The sequence below is a fragment of the Microtus ochrogaster genome, chromosome 1 (genome assembly GCF_000317375.1).
Source record: "Microtus ochrogaster isolate Prairie Vole_2 chromosome 1, MicOch1.0, whole genome shotgun sequence".
Taxonomy (NCBI): Eukaryota; Metazoa; Chordata; class Mammalia; order Rodentia; family Cricetidae; genus Microtus; species Microtus ochrogaster.
Window position 1 is genome coordinate 62,355,428 of NC_022009.1, and position 21,681 is coordinate 62,377,108.

General features: G+C 40.4%; 1 protein-coding gene across 4 annotated transcripts in view; it reads left to right on the top strand.

Moving 5' to 3' along the window:
- Positions 1 to 21,681, top strand: part of Mecom (MDS1 and EVI1 complex locus) — a 273,629-nt gene that overhangs the window by 210,354 nt on the left and 41,594 nt on the right. For all 4 annotated transcript variants that reach the window (XM_013347554.2, XM_013347551.2, XM_013347560.2 and 1 more), the window contains exons 2-4: positions 3,626 to 3,760; positions 15,467 to 15,569; positions 19,857 to 20,073. In XM_013347554.2, coding sequence (XP_013203008.2) covers positions 3,626 to 3,760; positions 15,467 to 15,569; positions 19,857 to 20,073 — 455 coding nt within the window. The remainder of the gene's footprint in view (positions 1 to 3,625; positions 3,761 to 15,466; positions 15,570 to 19,856; positions 20,074 to 21,681) is intronic.

The following is a 21,681-nucleotide window of genomic DNA, read 5'->3' on the forward strand; positions in this document are numbered from 1 at the left end:
CACACACACACACACACACACACACACACACACACACACACAGAGTCACACTTGTGCCCAGGACATCAAAACCAAAGAGATTTCCCTGGGGAAACAAATCCTGCCTGGAGAAATCTCCCCATTGGTTGTTTATCCGCAGAAATCTACATGTTCCAGGAGATGGTGCATCCATAATCAGTCTGTCCCTATAGGACTTGGGTCTTGGCGACCTTTTTGTGACCTCTCCCGCCAGAGGAGGCTGCTGTCACTTTAAAAATTTACTGAAAGAGGAGCCCGTCGTCTGGCTTCCGACCACTCTGGAGATAGCTCCCTTTCTCCCTCGCCCCGGTTTCTTTCTGGATGGCCGAGCAGATCCCCTTTAAAGAGACAGTTCATGAAATAGAAACCCCGCGGCTGGGCGCGGAGTGGCTAAAGGGGACGAGCGAGTGAGGGTCTGGACCCGAGGAGGCTCTGGGAGGATCTGGGGGCCGTCCTGGCCTGGCAGGCCCCCCACCTTCGCAAGCTCTCCTGCCGGTCTTGCCCCTGGAGCTGGGAGAGAGGAGTGGAAGAAGTTTTAGTAGGTTTCAGATAACTTTCATTACACATCGGGCTGATAAGAGCAAGAGAAAGTGAGGAAAGAGGGAGGTGGTGAGAACAGAAAGAATAGCTGCGGGCTCATTTAGGAAGGGGGAAAATCCCAAATACACCAAACCCGGGTCATTTCTGGTCTTAAAACACTGTTGGCGGACAATAAACCCGAAACGCGTGGTCCCGGCGGCGAACAGCTCCCAGGGAACGACAAACTTATCAGACACCCATTTGGAAGGCGAGACACAAGGCTTTTATTTTTTTATTTTTTTTTTTAATGTCTCGAAATGTTACCGGGTGTTCTTTGAAAAGACTTTCCTACACGAGTGCCGGGTGCTGCTGATTTTATTTTGCTTAATTCTGCTGTGATTGCTTTTGATTGCTGAGTTGAGGCCGTAGAAATCGGAAGGTAAGCGAACTCACTTTAAAAAGTCTTGTCTGTGGGCAGGGTGTCGCTGGGGACGGCGTCTGCGTCCCGGGTCTGCGCTGAGCTCCCCGCGTTCCCGGAGCGTCGCCGGTCGCCCGGGTTCTGCCGCCTCGGGTGGGTCTGCCCGGCTGGCTGCCGCCTTCTCGGCTCTCGCATCCTCCTTCCTCTCCCTCCCACGGTCTGTCGGTCAGGTTCGGGGACGCAGAAGGTGGGGTTGCCAAAAATCAGAATTCCTGGCACCAGCCAAGCGACTTTGGAAGTGGCTTTCGGCGGAGTCCCACCTTGCCAAGTAACAGCTTCGCTGGCCAACAGCGTGTGTGCTGCCTCAAGAAAGTCACATTCGGTCCCTTTGGCTGCAGGCTGGGATTTTTTCCCCCTTTTCGTTGGGTATTTTTTTTTTGAAAGGGCCTTTCTCTCAAGTCCACCTAAAGGAATTATTATTATTAATTATTATTATTTTTGAAGCTTAACAGCTTTTGAAAACACAGGACTGTGTCAGATGGGACATGAAGATGCGTTGTTTATTGTATTCAGATTTCCGAGAAGATTGAGACTTTTGGGCACAAATGAAGTCCTGGTAGCAAATCAAAAGTGAATAACTCGCCAGGGGTGAAGATAGTTAGGCGGCCTTGGGGCAGGAATACTGAGAGTAAGGACATCAGTATGTTGGGGAAACCTTTGAATAATCGCGTAACATATTTAAAAAACCACATTCTTTGAAAATGTGTTTTAAAAAATTAGCCTCGCTGTTGACAGAGACTGTGTCAGGGATGCTAACACGGAATAAAATTACACCTATAATTTTTTTTGTGTACAGCATGTAATCTTCAGTTCCTTACCTTGCTTGGAAAGCGGAGGGAGTAGATGCTTCTTGACTTTAAAATTAACAAGTTTTCCACGTCTTTCTGCAGCATGAAATGAGAGCAGTGTAGCATTTCAGTAGCTCCACCGATTTCCTTTATTAAATATTTCTCTGGGTGTCAGTTGGCATGCCTCCCCACCCCTTTTCTTCTCAGTCAACAAAACAAACAGCACACCCCAAATCAGAATAAATTAGCAGACCAAATACAATCCCACTTAAAAAAGAAAATCAAATTTTAAGAACCGTGCTAGTTATTTACCTTCTCTATGTCTGGGAAGGGAAAAATCTTAGTGCCCTTTGAGTTGTTCAGTCTTGAGAGATGAAATGTCTTAAAGTTTGTAATTTTATAAATAACGTATTTGTTGAAATTTGTCCTCCATAGAAAGGGTATTTAACTCTCTGTTAGAGTGGAGAGGTGGAGGGAAGAAGAGGGAGCAATTATTGTCTTTCTCTTAGGTTACCATTTTTCTTTTTTAAATCCTGGGGCGACTTACTGCCCTTCAATGGCCCCATGGTCAAGGACTTATTCATAGTGCTTTAGGCTGGGGCGCTCAGAACCGAGTTCTTGAAGTTTATGGTGAGTTAATGACTTAAATCTGCAAGTGGGTGATTATCGAAATTCTATGCAAAGCTGCTCTTGGTCCATATAGTGAAGGGTTTAACGTTAATTTCCAGGCAGGTATAGCAGGAGCAGAGTTCAAGGGTTATTTAATTCATGAATTCTCGTCCTAGAGTGTGTTGTTTAGTCTGGAGCAGAAACCATCCTCACAGTTTGCATTAGCTGATTGACATAGCATTGCCAGCCCCTAGTTCTCTACCATGAGGTCAGTGACTCCATAGCTTTTAATATCGATGCTTAGCAAGTTATTGAGGTTAATGACTCAGAAAAGGCTTGATCTGAGTATATGAAACCTTAAAATTAAAAGCTTCCCATTTCAACGCGGATTTCGCAAGTGTCCTGAGTGACATTAACATTTAGTAGGGGCCAAACACACATCTTCAGAAAATGATGAAACACTGCCATAAGGTAATGCTGGCAACATGTGAGACCTGCTAAGTCTATGCTTACCTGCAAACCACTTTGTTATTTTGTTTACTGGGCATAGTATGTAAACATGTATTGATATGGGTTAGTTAAACCTTAGGTTGTCATACTTTGCATATATATATGTATATATATACATATATATGTATAATTTTCTTTTGCTTGTCTTTAGTTTGCTCAGAAACATCTATGAGACAATTCTTTAAGCTGCAAGCATAATTTTATGGTGAGGAAATGCAAACTAATAAAAGAAATTTAATAATGTTTAGATGAAAGTTTTTAATCCAATTAAAATGAAATAATGTAAAAGTGCCCACCCAGATGAGGAGGCTAAGCAGAACTACAATAATGACAGCTGAGTCATCCAAACCCAAATATTGAATATTTAGTTTAGAAATATTATTTTGCACATGCCGTTCTATATGACTTTTTGGTGAAAACACAATAGATAAAATTAAGTCATTGAGATTATTCATGGATGAAGAAGAAGCAAGCTTGTTTTGAAAGCAATTAATCAGTTTCTGTGATAAGTTAAAATTGTTTTATGCCTTTTGTAAAAGCAGTATAGCTCATGCTTCCTTTAAGAATATATGTGCTGCCTGACCTTTTCCTTGCAAAGATTTAAAGGGAGAACACGCATTTCAATGGTAGATTTTCAAGGAACTGACTACTTTCAGCAATGGGCCGACATGGCAATTTATTGTTCTCATCTTCTTCCTTCCAGATCTTAGATGAGTTTTGCAATGTGAAGTTCTGCATAGATGCCAGTCAACCAGATGTAGGAAGCTGGCTCAAGTACATCAGATTTGCTGGCTGTTATGATCAGCACAACCTTGTTGCATGCCAGATAAATGACCAGGTATGTTTTAAAGATTTTCTTGTCTTATTTAAGAACACTAAGGTATCAGGGAAGCCTGAAGAATAAAAATATAACAGGGAGCTGCATTAGACTCCTCTGACCTGGTTGTGTTGATACGGCAGAAGCTAACACAGAGACACAAGATACAGAGCTAAGATATTTTCAGCACTACCTTTTTCCACTGCTGTTTTCTTTGGGTGATCTGTTCATGATGTCTTACCATCGACATCAATGCTGCAGCTATTGTAGTTTACTGAGGGACTTAGAAACTAAGTACCTGATACTACTGTTGTACTTTTTCTTTATCATCCTAATAAGTACATTCATACAAAGTATAGAGCTAAATTTGAGATGTATTCAAAATTTGCAAATGATATATTTGAAATCTTATAATATAGTTTTATTTGAAATAGTGGTTAGATACGTATGCATGTCATTGGTGCAGACTACCTGATTATACATTATAAAGTGCATAATTGTGTTGAATTACCTAAATCAACATAAAATGAGATTTTTTACTCTTCAAATAAGCAAACTATTTGTCTTTTATGAAAAGCAAAAGTTTAAAGTTGTCATTGTTGGATCACTTTGTGACTTTATGGAAGACCAAGAAGTGAGACCGACTTAAAGAAAAGTAACCATGAACTAAAGGTCACAATATTATCCTGAAATTAATTTTGCACTTAATAAAATTATGACTCTTGTAGATTTATCTGAAAGTGCCTAAAGAATAAGGGGGTTATCCTGTTGACTTTTTTTTATTACAAACATCACTGGGTTAAAATTTAATTGTATCACAATCATATATTTCCTTTAACGCCATGGTGACTTAAATGTGCTTCCAAGACCCTGTTGAAATGGTTGCTTGGCAGATCTACTACACCAAGAATATGAAAAGTTTAAATTAGATGATTGCAATTGAAAGCAGTTAAATAAAGCTAGCGCCATCAGCCCAAGACTCCCAGCCATCATTAGGAGATTATTCTTTGGCTTTTCACCAGCTCCCAGATCATTTTTTTCTGGCTAAACTAAACATAAGGTAGTAAGTTGTAAAATTATGTTTAAATGGGAATCATGTAAATCTTCAACATAATCAAAAACAATAAACTAATCAATTGGGTTTTCCCTTTGCTGTAAAAAAACCAAAGTGTTATTGACAAATGAAAATATTATTAAATTGGCTATTGATTTTGAGAACAGTATATCCCAATCCTGTCTAGGAGTTATTGTCTCCAGCAGCAAAAGCACTTTTGGAGCATCTCCTGTTTACAGATTGGGAAATGGGTAGGTCTAGTAAGGGGTAAACTGTGCTGTGCTTCCTAAAACAGAAACTGTGGGACCTCAAAAAATCCCTTTAAGATGAAATAATATAGATATATCTTAATGATTATTTGCTGTTCATATTTTCTGACAACAGATGTATATCAGTATTTTTCTAAAATTATTGAAAGGTGACTCAAGAATTCTACTTGTAGCTAATTCAAGGCCACTTTTGGCCAACTTTGCATTTAATTTTTATTTCTGATGTTTTATGATAAGTAAGCTCTTCTTGAAAAACTTGGTTGCATTTAAAGGGGAAGTCCTGTGGTTTCTAATTGTGTGTGAATCAGGCTGCTCATTGTAGCTAGTGTTTGTAATTTTTCCAATTAGTTTGAAAGTACACATTTTATAGGCATTGTTTCTAGAGAAAACATGTTCCTCATTTTAACAATATCTAATGTTTTACCTGAAGAAACAGAGAAAAAATTGAGAAAGACACAGAACACCATTATGAGATACGTATTTACAGTTTCCTTAAGTATTCATCCTAAACTTCTATATTTACACTAGCCAAAATTAAGATGGTTGTACAATGAGCACATATCAAATAACTTAATCGTGAAATTGATATTGCATGGTCAAGTAGGTTCATCTATACACTTAAGAGAAAAGTCAAAGATAGAAGACGGCTGTGATAGGTGTCTTTGCAGACTATAGCCTTACACTTGGCACAGTTAACAAGACCCAAGAAGACAGCACCTTAATAGCGCATATCTGTATATTATAAACATCTTCATCTGTAAGCTCCTCTGCGGTTCCAGAAAGGCCATTTAGCTGGGCATCTCTGGACAGCTTTGAAATGTAAATGTTGGGCCAGGTGCAAAGATACAGAGCTGACAGCAGAGACCCTCCAGATGTGCTTTTGCATCCTCTTTTCTGTGGGAGGATCTGTCAAATGGTGGCTAGGCACAGCCCATCTCATCCTAAACACACCCGTCCCATCGTTGGGATTCCATTTACTCTCTAGACACTGAGAGAAGCCCTGCATAAGGGTTAATTATTACATTAGTGACACCAGCTTACCTGTCCAGTACCAGCCTGTAGTATTCTAGAATAAATCATAAAAATTCTCTCCTTTGCTCTGATTCTTAGAAGAACATTAAGTTATTAAAAGAATTTTAATGGCATAATAGGCAAATATTGTACACTCTGAAAAGAAAGAATTTCGGGTAAATTTTTCAGCTGTGATCTAGTTTTGGTGATGTTTAGGTTAGCAAATAAAGAAGGCAATGATTACCCCGAACAAATGACAAGTGTGTGCATCATAGTGTGTATTCAAAAAATTCCTGATGCTGAAGTTAAAACTGAATGAGTTTAAATCAGCTTCATAACAAGGTGGAAGGATAAGATCTACGAAGGAAAATAAATGTGCATGCTAAGATTCTGACGTTCGGTAGGAGGCAGCTGTCAGAACATGGACCCTGGATAAAACCCATGCTGGTCTTGTGTGATTGGTGGATTTTGTTTTTTAAATACTAAGAACGAATGTAACCTGAATTATGTTGTAAAATAGAGAAACAGGGACCACACAATGAACCATTTCCCCTCCTACTTTTCCATAAGCACTTTATCCCAGGTGATCTCCTTTGGTTTAAACTTTTTAACAGATTCACATGCATGTGTGTGTGCTCATGTGTGTGCATGTGTGCGTGTGTGCATGCGATCATTTGTACCTGTGTGTGTTTCTTTATTTTAGATATTTCAGAATGAGCTTTGAAAATGAGCTTTCTTTCTTGACACAATTGCCCAGAAAGAGGCAGGTCTTACGACTTTAGATGTCTCTATTCCATTTTCCATTCGCAAAATTATTGCTGTGATGTTATGGAGGGCAGAAATTCTGGGTGTGCTGGGATTGTTGCTGAGATATAATTTCTAAGTAGCTTCAAGTCTGACTGATGTTGTATTCCCTGACTGAAAGCATTGAGTTAACTGTAGTAATTTATCTTTATAAAGGAAGGCCATGCCAAAGACATGAGGACTGAGACCCCAATCACAGACAAGTCGTAGAGTAGTGCAACCATCCAAACACCCAAACTTCGTGATCCTTGGTGTCTTGATTACTTTCTCTACATTCCTTAAAGTTTGTGTTCAATAGTATGTACCTGTACTGCTGACATGCAGCAGTGAGTTGGGAATATTCATTCCTGGCAGCAGACAGTAGGTAGATGCATTAGATAACTTGGGTGGCTTACAGGAGCAGCAACTGGTTCTGAGCAGTAGGTTGGGGTGGGAGGAAAGGCAGAGAGCTGGATACTGGAAGCTGTCCCAAGGCTAGATCCTCAAGGGGACCAAACATGAGCTTTATCAGTTATTTAGAGGCTTTGTTTATATCGAGAAACACCCACCACCACATATTTAAAGTCAAATAGTCCAAACATCTAAATGATTTACTGAGGCTTTTTAAAATTTCTTGTTATTTTTATACCTTTCTTTTGAAGTTGTAGAGATTGCTTCCTTTTATAAACCAGGGTGGTTGGAGGATGTAGCACATTTTTTTAGACTTGGCCTCAACCTATTCTTGCATCTCCCTTTACCCCCTTTTAAGCTTACCTGTCTATATTCTTTACCTCAAGTCAAAGGCCAGGCTACCTACAGGGAGTCTATGAGCCTCAGGCAATGCTGGTTCTCCTCATTGAATATATTCAGAAGTTTTGTATTCTTATGGGATTTTTTTACTCCAAAGCATCTTTAGAGTAAGACTCTATATTATAATGAGAGTGTTTAAGCTCAGCTCCTGTAAGTTGGCCTTTTAGATGAGAGCCAAGTCCATCTTTGTATCATGGTAATCAGAGTGATCTGAGGATTTTCTGTGGGAAAATTTATATGTGTGCAAGTATTAGTATTCTGCACCACGGAAGGAACACAGTCATCTGAGTCCTGTCTGGCCCTCACATGGTCTTCAAATGGAGGAAAGACCTCAGAAAGCCAGGACATTATTAATCTTGTCATTTACACAAAGTGATAAGTACTTTCATTTTTAAACGGGCCCTTGACAGCTTGTATTTAGTAAGTAGAACCAGGGAAGTCTACCGTTGCCTTTGAATAGAAAGAAAGGCTTCGATAAGAGGTTACCTCACGCCTGCAGTCCATTCTGAAGCAATGAGATAGGGAAGAACGTATGGGCCACAGAGAACACGAAGTCAGAATTCACTTAGGGGACCCAACCAGCTTCCGAGTGGTTAATGAATGGCAGCAAGACTCCACCGTGTTTTCAGTTGGAATGGGCATTGTTCTCGTTTGTGTTTTACCTTATAAACTTTTAACTGCTTCCAGGACGACCATGGTTGATTTGGCACACCCGCTTCCACTCAGCCCAGGCTCATATGAGTGATGCTATCGGACTGTGTGACACTAGAGCAGTGTTGTTATTGCAAGCTTATTATGGGCTCAATTATTAACTTATTTTCTTTGGCCTTTTACTGAGGAGGGGAAAAATTCCCTTTCCTTCAACATTCACTTAATACATATGGTGCAAAAACGGCCCAGCGACTCAACTCTGAGTACAGAAAATGGGGAGCTCTTTAACCTCTCCCCACTTTGTAGAAACTTTGTTTGCCTTCACTGTCAGGTAATTTGTTAATTTCTCTTCCTTTACAAGGATTTCTGTTCATGTTTGTGTGCCTTCTTTTGATGTTAAAGTTATTATTGGCTTTGGGCATTTTCTTTGCTTTGCTTTTAAGTCAAGTCCTACTTTTATACCAAAGTTATACTCTGCTATTTTAAGATGAATGCCAGCTGGCAGTACCTAGGGACAAGCTTTGTGTGCAGTGTGCAGACCGACTCTGGTGCCTGCTATCTGCTTGATAAGTTCCTTTACCCCAAGATGAAACTGCCTCAGACATAGCTTGCAGTTTAATATTTACATGAGAAAAAGTCCCACCTTCTTCCCCAAGTATAATGCTTGGGACATGATGGTGATGTAATATATATATATACATAGATTTTGTTCATTGAGACCCACGGACCCGTGCCTCGAAAAGCTTGACCTAAAATATTACACCCATATTTAAGTTGCAAACAGTGACCTGATACAACACATGCCTGTTTTTAATAATCAGTGTTTGCATGTAGACATCATCTTTCATTTAGGATGAGCTCAGAACACCACATGAGCAAGAGATTCTAGCTATTTCTGGTGTGAAGCCAGAAAAGTACTCAGCAGCACGTCTCACTGGTCACCAGAGCTGGTCAAGAGCAGAAGAGAAGCCTCCAGCTTGCAGTGTAGCACCCAGCCATGAGCTTTAGCTTCTATGTAGTGTGATGGGGCCCTTTTGACAAACCTTCAGCAACCACTTACAATGATCACGAAGTTTCCATACAATCAAACAAATGGCCAGTGTAAGGAAAGGGGGATCACAGACATTGCTTATGGGCCCTGCGGGAAGACCCTGAGAGGTTATTATGTAGGGTGCACAGGTCTCCAGGCACACGAAGGGGCTTTTCAGCACTTCTCTTTTTGTTGAAACTAGTACCAAAGCCAAATTTGTTTTCTTTAATTCATTAAATTATTTTGTCTGTGTTCTCATGTTACTAATAAATAAGTAAAGAATGTATAGAAGAAAAAAACTTCAATGATGTGTTCTACTGAATTGTTTTTAGGACAGTAGGCCCTAGTTTGTCCCAGTTGTTTTATTTATTTATTATTTATTCATGAAATTATTTAATTTTGGTGCTTGAATGAACACTTCATGCATGCCAGACAAGTTGGTGACACAAGGCTACATCACTTTATCACAAGCTTCTCCATTTTTTTTTCTTGGTTTGCTCTGTGTCTATAAGTGTAGATGGAAAATACTTCTGTTTGGAGAAATTAAAGGGTGTTTGGCTTGGGCAAAGCTCAGTCATAATAAAGCTAATATTCTGTTGGAAGAGTTTATTTCCTGGTGGTCTATCTCTGTTTTCTGAAGATGCTTCTCTGCCTCTCAGTAAAACCAGACCTAGACTGACCATTAGGACTTTCCCCCAGAGGTTAAATGCTTGACATCATTATTGCTTTCCTGATCCGGGGTTTCCCACATTGCTAGAGGTAGATGAGGGGCCCAGACTGTATTTCCTGGGGAGGTCAAGTATACACACATAGCCTGTGGACTCATGCTGTCTCTGAAGCCCCGAGACTGGCAGATGTGTTCACATCAAATGTTGACTCTGTACAGACATGTACACTGTCACTTAGCTGTCCTCCTAGCCATTTCCAAACATGCAAGTTCCACTTGGCCTTTCCTGCTTTTTCATGGTGCTTTGAATGAAGCTGTAGAAAAATAAAGCATTCAAGCCAAGCATTGGGAGTTGGAGAAGAGAGAAATCAGCTGACAGTTTCAAAGAGAAAACACAGTAAAAGTCTGAAAAAGCTGCTTCTCCATATAGATTCTGCAGGGAGTACATTTCTCTATTATTTCAATTATTAGAACTTCCTGAATAGGTTGAAGGTCACTCATAATTCACACTTCTGTCATTTTTAGACATGCCAAGTGCAGTCTATTATGCATAAATAAAACTTCCAGTGTTTGACCGCGGAAAATAAATGGAAAGTCATAACAATGAGACCTTGTTCATCTTTTAAAAAGTAAACGGTTTGTTTTCTTTCTTGTTTTCTCTTGTACACTGAAGTTTATCTTCTAACACAACAGTACAAATAGCACACTTTAAAGTGATCCAAGCCTGGCACACTAACAGCATAGTTGTTCTGAAAGATTCTTAGAACTTCTATTCTGTAGGATAATGAGCAAGAACATTTTACCTTTTTAAAGTACAAATGGAAATATCATTATTTTGATGGCAGATTAGGTTGGACAGAGGCCTTGACAAAATGGAGTTAGTCTGAGAGCCTTCTGAATACTTCAGCATTTCTCAGAATGCTTTTGAGTGTCTCTACCCTCATTAGTGTGGTCTTCTTGAACTTAAGCAACTGGTGGAAAGAAACGCTTAACGATATGTAATTAATTAAAGTTAATTCAAATTTTATCTTTCTATAAGATGTACATAACATAATATATATTTAAATGTACATACAAGCAGAATTAATCTGATGAAGCATTAACCTCATTTAGATACAGTTAATACATAACATGAGATTGTTAATAGTTCATGTAAAATTTCAAATTCCTTAAAAATATGAACTCTGCTTCATTTAGGTGTTACATGCAAAATATGTATGTCCCAGCAAAAAAATTATGTTTATGCAACAGTAATAGTGGCTCGCTCAGAATCTGGAAATTGGCTGCTCCTGTCAACATCACTGCTACTTTTTTATCCCTTGTTTTACCTGACTTTCCTTTTTTTTTTTTTTTGCGTTCATAATTGGTTTAAGAGTTTGGTTAAAACAAATTAATTACAATAATTCTATCTATAGAAAATGATGTCTGTTTACTAGTATATTATGTTTATGCCTTAAGCTACAAGTGTCACTACTACCAAAAGGGAACAGTTAGGGGTTTCCTGGTATTGCAATTATGCAAATGATTAAGAATTCTTTGTGAAACCCAGAAATTTTGCTAGTGAGCTGCTCTCGCAAAAATTGGTAGTAAAAGACTACAATGGAGGCGGTTATCAAATCAATCATTGTCGATGCTTATCTTCTTAAATTGAAGAATTCAAAAACCCAAGTTTATGAAGATAGAAATACAGCTTATTGGAAAAGAAAAAACCCAGTTTATCCAGATAGTAGAAAAATTAAATTTTTATGTTATGAAAAAGTTTAGCCATGTCTATGACATCTATTTCTGAATTTTAGTAACAGTTATCAAATTTAGAATTCCAGAAGAGATCACAGGGTTTTAGATATGCAATAACTGGCTTGTGAAATAGAACGTCCGTGTACCTGTTCCTCACACTGGTGGGACCCTTCTTCTGCTTTTCCACTTTGTTTTGGGATTGTCTTTCATTCCAGAAGAGTGCTCTACAAGAGAGAGCAGCAGAGAAAACTGACAATTTTGAATTGGTTGAAACTTATTTCTGAATATTTGAGATTTCTGTCCTTGTATTGAATTCATCACAAAACCCAGGACATTTTAATTTTGGACCTGGTTAAGTTTTTCCACACAGCTACAATGGGAAAGGACTGTTAAGTCTTTTATGGAATTTAGCAGACTAATCAACTCCCATTTTTTCCACAGCAAAACCCCCAGAAAAAATAGTGTCTTTTCCTCTGGTGTATAAGTCAGATGACACAGGGTTTATAGATTTGCCATGCAGCTGAGTCTCTGAGGTGCCCTGGTCCTAAAGACAGTGTGTCTGTAAGCATCCACACTGGTGAGTGTCTGCAGAGATCACTCCTGCTGCTGCCGGCTTCTTATTTACCACAAGATGTTTTTATAACATGAAAGTAGAGACACAGCATTTCCTGAAAACAGAGACACGGTATTTCCTGAAGGAGGAGGTTCATTCAGGGTTGCGGCCCATCATTTTCCCATGCAATCAGTTTGAGACACACACACACACACACACACACACACACACACACACACACAAAGACGGAAAGTCATTTTGCTTTGAATGCTTGCTAATATATTCCTATTATTGTGATAAGATATCTCTGGGCTCAAGTTTTCAAATTGTAATCAGAGGAGGAGCACATAGTTTGACTTCAGCACTTCTGTGGTCCTAAGGAAGGGCAGACAGCAAAGATCACAGGAGCAGAAACCCCATGAAAGGAGGACAGGACCCGTGAGAGTGTGGAAGATGGGGCTTCAAGGCACTTTCTTATTGCTGTATGGGGAAGCATGCCCAGAATTTGCCCTCGTTATGGCTGGCGTTTGCCAGTTCTTTTCGTTTGGTGCAGTTTCACGAGCACCATAAAAATTCAGTTAAAATTGAAAAGAACACCCTGAAGTTAAAATGCACTCTGCTTTGCCTTGCTTTTCATGGCCTGGAATGTCACCTTTTACCTCCAGTAAATAAAGCCAACGTCAACACTCGTCCATGTCTTTTATATTTTATGCACTCAATATTCTTCACATGACAATCTGGACACTTAAAGGGTAATTACACGAGTGATCTATGTCCTGACAAGGAGAATTGTCTTCATAATATATAGTCGTAGTGTATCCATCATTTCCTTTTGTTCCTCGGACTGTTCGCATTGGATTGCAGAAATCTAAAATGGAATTAGAAGAGGCATGATTAATAGAGGACCGCAAAGAAACCACGATATCATAATACTTTTTCCAAGTGGCCTGACGTGTGTGTCCGAGAAGGGGTCCCCAATGAGAGAATTGGGCTTGCATTGTCTTTCTACCCTCCCTGTTTCGGAGAAGCTACTGAAAAGTCCGCCTGCGTCATGATTTGCATGTTCACGTGCTGTTGGAAAAGAAATTAATAAGTCAAACCTGTAAGAGGTGATTCAGACCGTGGAGAGGTCTATTGTCTTCTAAGGGGAAATAGAACTCAAGGAGGAAGCAGGGTACTAACCAGTATTTAACCCGCAGGTGGAAGGGCAAAGACACCCTGCGCGCGGATATGCTTTTAACCTGGTAACTTTTGAGCAAGGACTCTTCCTGCCTGTGGGCCTCCAGAGACAGGAGGGTGAGGGTGTGTTGGGCGGGTGCCGGGTGCAAGGTGAGCATGCTCAACTTTGTGACCCTTTTAGGCAGCAGCCACAGAAGGAGCCCATTTTGTGGTAGTCTACACTTCACTTCTGGAAAAATAGAATAATCACAGGTTATATTACAGCAGTGCTCAGCAGTGCTTCCTGATTGATATTGTTTTCTATAAAGGGACGTAGGCCGGTTTAAGTACCAATGAATAAAAAGAGCTCATTTTAACAAGAAAGAGAGTAAGCAGAAAATATATATATATATATTTAAATTTAGCACAATTTCATGCCCTGATCTTTTTTTATAGAACAAAATAAAATGAAATAAACAACTGGAGTTTAGAGCCACCTGCTGGAAAAGAGAGGCACATACTTCTCTGTAAGGTCTTCAGCTTTTCAAAGGATAAACAAATAGGCAAACGGAACAAATGCATGGATATTTCCATTGATCTTATGAGATGATTTACGCAGATTGTCTCAACTTGAATGATCAGATGGTCCTGGGTACCAGATGCAGAGCAAGTCTGAGGCCTGGTTCAAATAACAGTGTCTTCCAGGTTCCTCTGCCTCTTTCTGGATTGATTTGTTTGTGCTCTGTACTTTCCCCATAGTTTTTACTATTTGTGTTGCTTTTGCTCCTGGATGTGCTCTGGTGTTAAGATTATGTGGGGAGGGGAGTACACTCTTGTTTATTTATGGATTAGCTAGTGAGGAAGAGGATTGGTGTGTGGTGACCAAGAGAGGGAATGCACGCTAGCACGAGAGAGATGAGCGTGGAAGAAAAGCCACAGGGCCGACGCATACAGCTGCTTTAGAGAGCTATAATTTTCAGTTCTTATTAGCTATAGTATAAGCTTCATTGTCTCAAAACTTCTATCTGGTTGTAGAATTGCTTAATAGTTAACCTTAGAATAAGGTGAACCATCGATAGCATTTTAATGATAAAATAAATGCATATCTTGAAGACTTTTTTGGGGCTTAAATGCTTATTTTATCAGTGATAAAAAAGCCTGGTGCCTGGACATGCAAGAGGTCATGACTAGTCTGTCACTGAGCTACTTGGAAAGACAGGCAACTCTTGGAAATTTCAGATTGGGGTTCTCCAGACTGCTCCTGTCTCCCCTATCCCTTTCAAGCCACTAGTAGCAGATTTATTAAACACTTCCTGTTTTTACCTCCTAGGTAGGAAACCAGGGCAGAAGCACCCAGCACAGCAGCCTGACTGCGCACTGAGCATGAGGGGCAGGGCCTGCGTGTTGAAGTTGAAATCAGGACTGGGGCACAAGGGCAGGACCTAGGGCCTGGTGGGAGTAGTGTTGTGAAATGAAGAGACTTCCCTATGATCCTGTTCTCTAGGGATCATGGCAATTCAGTTTGCTGCACCCCACCAACCACTGCCGCCTTTGGGAAGTCACAGGGAGAAAGGCTCCCCTGCTGGTTTAGGGGCAGCTCAAGGTTAGCAAGGCCTCTGCAGAATAACCAGGAGTGGCTCAGCTCTGCGAAGGTGTGGCTGCTGGGTGCTTTGAGGAATCCAGGCATGGAAAAAGTATTTGTTAAACATTACACAGACCGTAGGTGACTATACTGCAAACTCCTATTAGGAAATTTGGTTTGTATACTAGAGCTATGATTTGGTAAAAGTTTGTTAACTGTTTGAAAGATTTTTTTCTTCCAACGAGGAAATTTTTTTCCTTCTTAGTTTATAAGTCAGAAATCACCACCTCCTTTGATAAAACGAAAAAGGAATATGTTTATTAAAATATGATACATTGTACAGCTGCCCTGCTGTGTGTCTCGCCTTGTGTTAATGCTTGCTCCTGTCTGTCTTCCCTGCCACCTGCGCCCGATCTTCGAAGATCTTCTACCGAGTAGTCGCAGACATTGCGCCTGGGGAGGAGCTCCTGTTGTTCATGAAGAGTGAAGAGGATCCCCATGAGCCCATGGCACCTGACATCCATGGTGAGCACTGTGCACAGCACTCAGGGCCAGCTGCCTTCTGGAGACAGCAATGTTTCCAAGAAGGCCCTTCACACCTGTGCTTTCTTCATTAACTTCCTTGGCTATACAGTGTCTATGTTGACAAATGTGTTGTTCCAGAATGGGTATTTTCTGGCGGTGGCGTGTGGACTGTTGTGTTGGAGAAATTTCAGTTGGCTAAGGTCTAACCCAAGTGCATGGAAGAGGACTTTGAAGATCTGGTCAAAATTATCACGGTCAGTTTGGTTAGTTTCTTCTGTAAGAATCCTTCCACTCTTTTAAAGAGTATTTAGTCATTCATTCACTTTTATTTATTTGTTTGTGTGTTTACTTATTTTTATTTAGTCTGTTAGTTAGTGTATGAGTGCTCTGCCTGGAGGTTTGTATGTGCACAATGTATCAGCAGTGCCTGCGGGTTTCAGACCCCTAAGCTTGAGTGATAGGAGGTTGTGAGCCATGACGTGATGCTGGAAATGGAACCCATGTCCCATGCAAGAGCATCAAATGCTTTAAGCCACCGAGCCTCTCTCCAGCCTCCCACTTTTTTGAGAGTCATCACAAATAGCCAAACATGGAACTTTCTTAGAACGACCAGCCATTTCTCCCACTTGTATTTCTATTACTGGGAAAGTGTTTCCATGGGAGCAGAATTTTAATCAGCTTTACTTGTAAGGGGAGAAAGGAAGAGATCATGGACAAGAAAACTATAGATGAGGAAATTTTACAGCCAATGGAATTATTTCATGCAAGAAGTCTTTTCTATATCAAAAGATGGAGACTTAGAAAAATGACAGCTAGCAGTGACGCGGGTTCAGGACAGACCAGGACAGCTGCTCGTGCATCACTGACAGGAGACAATGTCTTTCCCTTCTGATTTCTGTCACCTAACATAATGTGATTTGGTTCCAAAAATACTTTAGAGTACTTTTCAGTTGAAAGTACCAGAGTTGATCTCCAGGGAAAGAGGACCTTAAGACTCTCTGTGACAGAAACTGCCATCGTGGCTAGTTATTTTCACACAATCATTGCCCCTATAGTTCAGCTCCGTTCTCTCTTTGTAAAGCATCCTGGCAGTTTAGGGGTATCTTTGGGGCATACATTTTCTTACTGGACAATCTGATATCAAATTGCCTTTAGAAACCTAGACTTCCCAGTCAGCCTGGTGGAGTTTGAGCCTGAATGTGGCTTAGATTATACAGGGTGCTTAGTGATTAAAAATGGGTAGTCCAGGCCTCTTTTGGTAGAGTGTTTCATTTGTACATGGTTGTTTAGTCCTAGATGTTCTCAAGTAGTTTTTTAAAAATAGAAGTGATTAATTTGCCACTTTCAAAATACCCAAACAGAAGTAGCAATTCCATTCTTGAAACTGCTGCTCAGAAAAGCAACCATGGTTTAAGGGATTTGGGGGAGCTAAAAAGATAGCTTGCTGCCGGGTGGTGATGGCGCACACCTTTAATCCCAGCACTCAGGAGGCAGAAGCAGGCGGATCTCTGTGAGTTCGAGACCAGCCTGGTCTACAGAGCTAGTTCCAGGACAGGCTCCAAAGCCACAGAGAAACCCTGTCTAGATAGCTTGCCTTGCAAGCCTGAAGACCTGGGTTTGATCTTTAGAAGTTGTGCAGAAGCATCCAAGAGTGGGGGCAGGGAGCGTCAGTGCTTACGAGGTCGAGACAGGTGACACTTGGGACACTGGCTGGTTCATCTAGCCAACTTAGTGAGCTCTAGGCCAGTAAGAGACACTGTTTCAAAAAAAGTGCATGGCACTAAGGACTGCCACCAGAGATTGTTCTCCCACCCACACGTATGCATGCATCTGCGCACACACATTTATACACACACACATACGAACACACATATATTTCTGCAAAAATATCCTTGAACTATTAGTTGCTTATTGTTTTAATGTATCATATCTGTTTTCAATTATAAGCATATACTGATGTATAAGGCTTAGAATGTTTAAGTGGTCGTTTGGGTTCTATACTTCTAAAAAAAAATAAATTTAAAGCTATGCTTCCATAGCTTCTATATGCTGGATGTAATATGCTTTGCATAGCTTGTTCTTTTTAATCTTTTACACATAGATTTTACACATAGATTACACATAGATTCAGCCTTCCTGAGTCAGATATTACAGTGATTTTGCAGGTTGAGAACTGAGGCTAAAGGGAAGTTAAGCATCTTGGAAGAAAACATGGTCAGCGTGTAGAGTCAGCTTCTAGGGCAGGGTCTTTGCTGTCTAATATTAGGCTTTTTCTGTGCATTTTGAGCCTGGAAGTTCAGTTTCTTTGTGGGTTCCTGGATGAGTTTGGAATCACAATCTTGAATATATAGACGTGTTATAACCCTTAGAAAAATGTCTTTCGTTAATATTGTTGAGATTTCTCCTCCAACGCAGAGGAGATGATTGTGGAGTACATCCACCCTCTGTAAGTCTCTGCATACAAAGTAAAGACCATGCTATCTGCCATTGCCCCCCCCATTACTGATGTGATTTAAGGTAAACCTGTGTATTGGTGGGTCTCTCTATTAGACTTGCCCCACTGCAAATGGGGGAAATTCCTCTATGCATGAAGCCTAAACATAACCTGGCTTCCAGGCCCCAATGAAATTCCATTCCTCTCTTAACATGAGCATTAGCATCATTTTTATGCCTTCCCTCCAAGTGTCTTATACACCTGGCTTACTTTTTTGTAGCCTGGTCCTTCTGTGAGCCATGTGTGGTGTGAGTACCTTCATCCTTAGTGCACGCTCGCCCTGTGTCACTAAACTGATTTTGACCTATTCTAAGCCCTTTGTGAAGGAAGCATTTTCTCCCACGTAGTTGAGTTGGACAGTTATTTCCTTCGGGTTCCTGTGTGTTTGTTTGTCATAGCGTTGCGCTCATGCATGTCCCTTTGAGTTCCTTGTGTATTCCTTCTCTAGCAAAGTCTCTGGCAATTTGGTAGGTGCCTGCAATGTTTTCCCCCAAACAGTCAATTGATAGCTGAAGAATAACGTCTTCCTTGGTTATAGGTCTACAAAACAGCTTATGTGTCATGGTGTTACTATGGGTGCTTTTCAGCTTCGTGAGATATACACAATACCTGTGGGATCATTACCTGTGACCTCCACTGAGTGCAGACTCTTGAGTGGGACCTCAGCTATTGAATAGAAAAGCAGGAACAGTGCTCTTTGTCCCTGACTTATAAAGAATGCTGTTGGTAGTTTCCATTATCACTGCCTAGTTATAAATCCTCTGATTTAAAGTGTAAATTCTTGTTTGCTGTTTAACAAAGCCATGTCAATTATGGCTGACCCCAGAGTACAATAAATTAGCCTTGAAGGGTGCTGGAAACATCCTGTGCTCCGTCCCAGGTAATGACAGTTTATTGACAATGATAGGCATAGTTATTGCTCAGACAGGGCCTCTGTGAACACTTGTTCTTTCAAGCAACATATCTTTGGCTTAGGGAAAAATGGAAGTGAGTTCAAATTCTGACACAATCACTTATCTTCCAGTTCCATAACTGACTGCTTAGTTTTTCCTCAAACTTTAATGCTGTTAACTGTTATACTTAGACCTGTATTTTCTCATACTTAAGTTTTAAGGAATGTGTATATTGCCTATACTGGCTTGAGAGAATAGATCATGGTTTATAAGTTATGATTATTATTTCTGTTTTTCCTAGAACCTGTAAAGGGGTTTAGGTGTTAAGTTTTATTTGATCACATCACAGTGTAGCCAAAGGAGAAGTGCTATTTTCCCAATTCTTTGTGGGGCTCTTTGCATTCGTTATTTTTAATTTACACATTGAGCACGGCTTGGGAGAAATGGCAGTCAAACTTTCAGGATTAGGAAATAACTCAGGGGGTCAAGTGCTTGCTGTCCAAGCATGAGTGCTTGAGTCTGGATCCTCAGCACCCATGGAAAAGCCAAGCATGGCTCGTCACGTCTGTAACCCCATCAGAGGTAGAGGCAGAGTCAGGAGTGTCCCCAGGGCTCGCAGGGCAGCCATTTTATCAAAGTGGAGAGTTCCGGGTCCAGTGAGAGATTCCATCTCAAAAAATACAGTGGGGATCAATAGAGACAGCAACCTCTTCCCTCCACGTGTGCAGACATGGAAGGATGAGTCCACTCGTGCACAGATAGTCTCCTTCAGTCTCCAGCACACACACACACACACACACACACACACACACACACGCCGAAAGCAGACTATGGGTTGGTTATGTTTTGTTTCACTCAAAAAGATGGCTGGTTTACGGTGGCAATTGACTGTCTCCACAGAAGAACGGCAGCACCGCTGTGAGGACTGTGACCAGCTCTTTGAATCCAAGGCTGAACTAGCTGATCACCAGAAGTTTCCATGCAGCACACCCCACTCGGCCTTCTCCATGGTAGAAGAGGACTTGCAGCAAAACCTTGAGAGTGAGAGCGATCTCCGAGAGATCCATGGCAACCAGGACTGTAAGGAATGTGACCGAGTTTTCCCTGATCTGCAAAGGTTAGCAAAAGCCTATTGAACACGAGTGTTTGCTCTGTAGCCAAATGCTAGGCTGGAGTTTGACAAGTTTGCTCTGTGGAAGACTGGAGCTTCAAAAACCTGGCCAGACATGGTGACAAGTTCAGGGATCATTGTTTCCTTAAAACGCCTTGTCCATAAGATAGCTACAGTGAACTTGGGTCATTTTTTGCCAAACAGAATTATTCCTTCCCTCCCTTTCTCTTTTTGCCCCTCCCTTTCTTCCTAGACCCAGGATTCCATCCAGAACCTTGACTACATTAGACAAGTGCTCTACCATTGAGTCACACCTCTAGCCTATAGATGCTGTCATTTAAGTTGGGTTATTGTAAACTAAAGGCTTAACTTTATGGGGACAATGATGACTTTGAGAAAAAAATACAGGGTGAGCGAAAAATAGGCAGTGATATACCAAGAATAATAAAACTACCTCTAAATCATTTAAGTGACTAAAAAAAAATCTAGACCTCAGGCTCATTTTAAAATATACTTTTTGATAGAGCCATGTAGCTCAAGGATTTAATCCAAATGAGTCATCAAATTGCACATCTATGACAGGACAAGAATACGTTCAGTTTCCTGGTGTAGGATTTTCTAAAGGGAAGAATAGTACTGTACGAATCTAAATGAAGCAATGTTTTAATATTTATCTTTAAGAAAATGAAAATCAGATCTCAGTAGCATATTTGTTTAGCATAGCCCTTTGAATTTAATTTAAGGTTTTTTTTTTCATTTTACTGAAGGAAGCAACAACACTGGAACCTCCCCTTAAAAGACTGTGTTGATAATTATGCTACAAAATGCAACCTTATGTTCAGAGATACTAATAGATTTTCTTTTTGCACATTTCTACCTAATAGCTTTTGCTTTTGGTTCACAAAAGATTCTAATAAATGCATTCATTTTTTTTCTCAATCTGGAAAAGAGCTTTGGAATACACAGTTGACTTTCAAGTGAACACATCCTACCATGTTATGTGGGATGGCTGTGCATCAAATGGCCTTGTGAAAGAGTGTGTCTGAGTAAGCTCTCGACACAGCTCTCACCCCATCTAGCCTCTTCTTGTCCAGTCTGTCCTTACTGGCTCCCCCCCCTTTCTCTTTTCCTCCTCTCACTGCCATGCATTCTTTCCCCCTGATACAGTCTGTGTGAGGAAAGGATTTCATGCAAACATCATTCTGTTTAGGTAGGAATGACTAACAGACATTGAAGTACAACCGCTTCTCAATGGCTCTCCTCAAAGATGCTGAATCAAATAGATACATCTCTAGCTTCAAGTACAAGTTAGTTCATTACTAATGAGACGTGAAAATGGGAAATAAGAGAGATTCCCTAACACCTTTCAAATTCACACTATAAATAGAAATCTGCAGAGAATAAATCAATAAGTTAAATACATATATGGTTAGTAAATTATAAATTTATAGTGAAAAATCATTCAGTGTCTCTTAAATATAATCGTGCCCCAATATTATATAAAATAAAAACCAGTAGATGTCAGGGAGAAGAGAAAATATTCACACAACTAAATGGTATCTCTGGACCAGAAATGAAGCATTTTACTTTGGTGTTTTAAAAGGGAAGAATGGT